This window comes from Orycteropus afer, unplaced genomic scaffold, assembly GCF_000298275.1.
Source record: "Orycteropus afer afer isolate SDZICR_OR568_19922 unplaced genomic scaffold, OryAfe1.0 scaffold00085, whole genome shotgun sequence".
Taxonomy (NCBI): domain Eukaryota; kingdom Metazoa; phylum Chordata; class Mammalia; order Tubulidentata; family Orycteropodidae; genus Orycteropus; species Orycteropus afer.
The window spans coordinates 7,105,125-7,111,124 of NW_006921672.1; the positions used below are offsets into that span (position 1 = coordinate 7,105,125).

At 55.2% G+C, this 6,000-nt stretch overlaps 1 protein-coding gene across 1 annotated transcript in view; it reads left to right on the top strand.

The window, feature by feature from the left end:
* Positions 1-6,000, top strand: part of ARHGAP23 (Rho GTPase activating protein 23) — a 79,037-nt gene that overhangs the window by 72,497 nt on the left and 540 nt on the right. Inside the window, exons 23-24 of the mRNA XM_042781121.1 lie at positions 1,287-1,318; positions 5,479-6,000. The exon at positions 5,479-6,000 is cut by the window's right edge and continues 540 nt beyond it. Of these exons, the coding sequence (XP_042637055.1) occupies positions 1,287-1,318; positions 5,479-6,000 (554 nt within the window). The remainder of the gene's footprint in view (positions 1-1,286; positions 1,319-5,478) is intronic.

Sequence of the window (6,000 nt, forward strand, 5' to 3'; positions counted from 1 at the left end):
CTGTCCACCTCGAGGTATCTCAGGAGAAAGGCCTGGAAATCTGTTTCTGAAAACACTACACCAATAAAAAACAAACTCACTGCCCTCGAGTCAGACCCAACTCATAGTGACCCCTCCTTGGGTTTCTGAGGTGGTATTACTATAGAAGTAGATTGCCTAGCCTTCCTTCCAAGGAGTGCCTGGTGGGTTTGAACCACCATCTTTCTGGTTAGCAGTCAAATGCCTTAGCCACCAGGGTGCCCCAAAACACTATGGGGCACAGTTTACTGTGGCACATGGTATTGCCATGAACCAGCATTGTCTCTGACAGGCACACAGCCCCTCTAGTGGCAAGAGGCAGGCTTGGGGAGGGGGGCAGGAGGTAGAGAGGAGGGGATGACAGAGAGGAGCCCCCGGCCTCTTCTAATCACCTGCTGCCGCTCGCCTGCCCCTTGTGTGTGCTGTGTGCTCGGCCCCATCTCACTCTTCTCACCATGGGCAGGGGTGGGGCCTAGGGACGAGGCATCTAACTTGCTTGCCAGAGAGTGTGGATTAACCGCACCCTGCCCACTGCTCTACTGGACCTGGGAAGCCTGCTCCCTCCTCTGTCTGGTAGCACTGCCGGGACTTGTTTCTGGCTCCTTCTCTACGCCGGTGGTGTTAAGGGAGTGGGACTCCAGCCCCACAGATGTCATGATTTCACTCTTCCTCGTAACTCTAGTTATAATCCAGGGCCCTTGCCCCCATAAGGTCTGGGGCCTGTGAGGCTCTGATCACCTCCGGGGTCCCACCACCTCATCTCTGCCTGTTTACACCGTCATTTGCGTGGTCACGCTCCCCTCTCATTTCAGGGGGAGGCTCTCAGGGTGGGCGTGGGGCCCTCTGCTCACTGTGCCCTGTGTGGTCTCCATTCCTCCAGATCTGTGATTTGCTGTGTTTCACTGTTACGGTTCTGTGCCTGTGTCTGACATTTGGCGTTTTCTCTCCAGTGATTCAGAGAAACAGGGACAGGAGGGGGTGGGTGAAAGGAAGCAGACAGTAACCCCGGTAAATGAGGGTCAGTGACTGGCAGCCTGGTGTCACTTCCTGCCTCAAAAGGAACTGGTGATTGACATCATTTGTGGCTGCATGGCTACCTCAGAGGAAATGACATCAGAGGCCCTGGGACACTCCCAGGGCCTGGGGAGAGCTCAGGATGGCTACCTCCCTGGTTTCTGAAGCCCTTTGGAGAGTAATTGTGTTCACAAGATTCAGCCTTCTCTTGCCCTGTTCTAATTTTCATTTTCCTTTCGTGCTCTTGCCAACAGATTCTACCACCTGTAGTTCAGCCAAGTCCAAGGTGAGTGCCATGGGACTCCTCAAGGCTTTAGAGAAGCTGGACCTGCTTTACTTTTTAGTCAAAGAAATTGGGAGAATTGTGACTGGACCCTGAGGAAAGTTGATGAGAGAGAGAAGGCAGGAGGAGGACTGGGATCTGAGCTTGTGAGGCTGGCATGCCTTTGCCCCACGGAAGGCGCTTCCCAAGGTGTAATACGAAGAGATGGGGAAGAAAGAGTGGGCCCAGCTGCAGGCAGAGTCAGTGGTGGTACAGAGTTGGGGGGAATTCCCATCTGTTGACTCCACTTTCCTCAGTCAAGTAGGGGGTCAGTCCTCTGCTGAGAGTCAAGGAGGTAGGGGCAGTTGGAGCAGAGTGAAGGTGAGCTTCCTGAAGGGGCCAAGCATTGCTGGCAGCACCAAGGCCTCTGAGGGTGGTCCAGGCCTGAGAAGAGCCAGCTGTTTGCCCCGCAGCCCTGCTTAGCTCCAGGTGGATCCGGCTCCCCCACACTCCCAGAAGAGGTCCCATTGACCAAAGAACATCTTCACTTATCTCCTGTGACCTCCATTTATCTCTACTGTCCTCAGTAGACTCCACCACTGGCCACCTCCTCCCTGAAGCCTCTGGTGATAGAAGTGATTCCTTTCCAGGCCCTGGAATATTCCGCCTACGAGTCTAGGCCCACGTAACTCCCATTAGCCTTGGAACTCCTCAGGAGACCCTCATTTCCGTCACAGGGCCTTGAACATAGAACATGCTTCCTCAAAAGTACATCTTCAAACTGACTCAGGGACTTATTTCATTGTGGCCCGAGGGAGTTACTCAAAATCACTAGCGTGAGACAAAAGAGAAATGAATTTATGTCTGATGGGCACCTGCTAGATGCCAGTAATTTTTCACCAACACTTCTCACTGATCACGGCAAAAGACCCTTGAGTTCGGCATCATCCCCATCTTACAGATAGGGAAGCCTAGGCTCAGAGAGTTTGAGTAAAGAGAAGTCTGGAGAGCCGGTTAAGGAGCCTCTCAAGACAGGGAGTGTTGCTGGTGAATTCTCCACAGTCCGAGTTCTGATCCTCTGCTTTCAGGCTCTGAGTGTTTCTTCATTTTCCCTGCATGGGGCTTGAACCCCAGCCAGCCAGCCAAGGCCCCAAGAAACAGAGGCATGGACCAGGGTGCCAGTTTATTAACTGAGAGTGACAGGTAACAGGGGAATAAAGGCATTGAGCAATGCAGGCAGCAGAGGGCCTCGGGGATCTGAACTGCTCAGGAGGCCAGAGTCAGAGCCAGGGAAGCAGGCATTGGGACCGAAGGGTATGTCGCATCCTGGCTGTAAGTAAAGGGGCTGCCCTGGGGACCAGGGCCTAGCCCCTCACGAGGCTGTGGGCTCCCTGAGGGTAGGGATGAACCCTACAGAGTGCTGGAAAACATATCACTTCTGGCCTCAGACTCTTGCCTGACTCTGAAATCTTGGTCAGTGGTTGTCAGACTGTAGCCTCAGAGCCCTCTTGGGGTCATCACCACCAGCGGGTACATGGGAGGACTCGAGGGGGCGGACTCCAGGCCCTACCCTCCTCGGTCTAAGCTGGGCTGCTTTGTTCTGTTGCAGGAAGCTGGGTTTCTAGGGAGGATTCTATTTGAACAGTTTACACTCAGGCTGAAATAACAATAGAAAACCATTGTTCTAGATTTAATAATCTCATCTCCACAGCTTCCTCAGGCTGTGTACAGGACACCGATGTGTCAGCACCCTGAATTACAATTGCACTCTGATCCTGCCTCCACAAAGGAAGCTTTCCAGGGTGGGCACTGGGCCGGACACACACCACAGACATCTATCTCTTAGCTTGGTCTTCATCTCCTCCACTGTGGGTGGAACCCACCAGTGTAAATGCTCAGCGCCCTTATCAACTTAATTCCAAGTTCTTGGGGCAAAGGACCCCCTTTGTCTTCTCTGCCAGTTCCTCACCGCCCCACCCCACCAACTCAACTCTCTGTCCTGCCTGCAGTAACTGGTCAAGGACCCCTGTTGACCCAGGGTGAAGCCCAGCTTCTAACTGGGCCCTGTCTGATCCCCTAGTCCTACCTTACTTCATTTCACAACATGTACCTAAATATTCCCTTACACCCCTGGCCTCAGCAGCGGATCTGGGGCATGGCATGGCCAGTATGGCACGTGCCCTCGGGGCACCACTGAGCAGTTTCTATTTGCAATCACAATTTCCATCACCAGCTATGAGAGATCATTCAGCAATTTGAAACTAATTGTCTATCGTTGGGGCTGTTCTCCAAAGATACTCCGCTGCATGGCCTCACCCATCCCAGGCCCCATCTGTGACCTCTCTGTGACCTTTACCCTAAGGGACAACTAGCTGATCACATGAAAACATGGGCATTGATCAAAACATCACAGCATTACAGACCCTGGAGGGCAGGCATTCTCCTTTGACTGTTGGTCCCAGGCCCTTTGAGGAATCAGGGCAAAGCTAGCACCCTTGCTCCCAAAAGACACATACAGAAGCCGTGCAGCAACTTTGGGGAGGCTTTGAGTCCCAGTGTCCATACCAAGACCCCTTCTCCAGAGGAACCGAATGCTGATGGCTTGCTTGGTGGAGGGTCTCAGTTCAGTCGTTACCAATAATGCTTTCTATCATCACTGATACTCGTTAAGAATATCCAACAATATTAATAATAGTACCGTTTACTGAGCATGTGCTATGTGGCCAGTATTGTGCTCAGAATTAGTCATCTTCACACATGCCCTGTGTGTTGAGGCCACATTGCCCTTATCTCACAGTTGAGGAAATGAGGTCGGAAGATTCCATAGCTCGTTCCAGGTCCCCCAACCAGCTAGCTGCCTGCTCCAGGGCCTGCCCTCTGAGACAGAATGATGACTATGTGATGGTGCCCACTCCAGGTACACCCTGCCCAGCTGTTACACTAGAGCTTGCTGGCCAGCGTGGGTGAAACCAGCTAACATGGGCTGGTCAAACTGGGCTCATTTCTGTTTGGGCCTTTTCGCACCAGTCAGGTTGCAGGATTGCTGAGGAGGAAGGAATGAACGGGCTGAGGTGAGAGCAAAGGTGGGGAGCCCTGTTAGGAGAGGGTGGAAAAGTCCAGAAAAGAGCAGATGAGACTCAACAGAAGATGGTGGTGAGCTGGCTTTGGGAGTCATTACAGAAGGAGAAGGAAGTGGTCTGGGCTGTGGTTTGGGGATGGGGGGAGTCAGTGACCATGGGGAGCAGGTCTTTGTGAAGACCGATTCCTCCGCCAAGAGAGGAGGCCAGAAAGGGAGGATGGAAGCCAGCGTGAGGAGGTGAATGATGAGTACCATGGGCTCTGCGGGGAGATCAAGTAAGGGCAGACTGAAGAGCAGCCACAGGGCTTAGCAGTGAGCTGGGTCAGGTAAGGGCAGCGACAGGAAGTTACCCAGCGTGAGGCTGGAAATCACAACCAGCAGGTGGAGGTGGCTGCACCTGACGGTTTGTTTGTACAAGATCCTTCATCAACTTTTGGCAGCAGAAGCTGGGGTTGGAGTGATCCAGGCTGGGGGTTGTTGGGCTGGGCAGCTGGGGGGAGGGTGGCCGAAATGCTTGGCAGTGGGGTGCAGAGGGCAAGGGGAGGAAGTGAACTCAGGTTATCTGAAGTAGTTGGAAAGGCAGGCTTGGAGTGCAAGTGAGTGGAGAGGGAAGAGGCGAGGAACTTGTGGTCCAAGAAAGGAAAAACAGGAAGATGTGAAAATCGGTTCAAACTGTCAAGTGTTATTCACTGTTGAGAGACTGTTATTACCAGAGCTGTGTTTAACGGGATCTCTCTGGTGCTGGATGCGGATAATGGGATGGAAGGGGAGGGTGGGGGTAGGGAATGGGGAGCTGAGGGTCTGGAGTAGGGCTGGATGGGGTGCTGAGGAGGCTTCAAGACTGAGGGCTGGCACACCGGAGGAGTATCCAGAGAGGATCGTGACACGCCAGCTGGGATGGGGGTCAGAGACAAGCGTTTATGATGGGGTGTGTGTGTGGCAGGGGTGATGGGCTTTGTTTGGACTTGTTCAGATTAGGTTCTACAGTGGTGGGCTCTACTTGTGGGAATATGGAGCATTGAAGCCCGCAAGCCTGGGGTTGGGAGAGGGCCCAGCTGGCACAAGGCTGGGCGCCTCTTGCCTACTGACCTGTCTCCCTGCACAGGGCTCGTGGGCCCCCAAGAAGGAGCCGTATGCCCGGGAGATGCTGGCGATCTCCTTCATCTCGGCTGTCAACCGCAAGCGGAAGAAGCGGCGTGAGGCGCGGGGACTGGGCAGTAGTACCGACGACGACTCAGAGCAGGAGGCACACAAGCCCGGGGCGGGGACGTCGGTGGCAGGGGCCCAAGACCAGCCGGAGGGGCAGCTGCCAGGCGCCGCTGTCCCCGAGGTCCCCGAGCGCCTCAGCCCCCCGGCGGCTCCGGAGGAGCGGCCGGCCGCGGATACGCGCTCCATAGTCTCGGGCTACTCCACTCTGTCCACCATGGACCGCAGCGTGTGCTCGGGAGCCGGGGGCCTGCGGGCGGGCGCGGGGGACGAGGCGGACGACGAGCGCAGCGAGCTGAGCCACGTGGAGACGGACACCGAGGTGGGCGCGGCGGGCGCGGGGTCCGGGGGGCGCCTGACGCGCCGGCCCTCCTTCAGCTCACACCACCTGATCCCCTGCGACACCCTGGCGCGGCGCCGC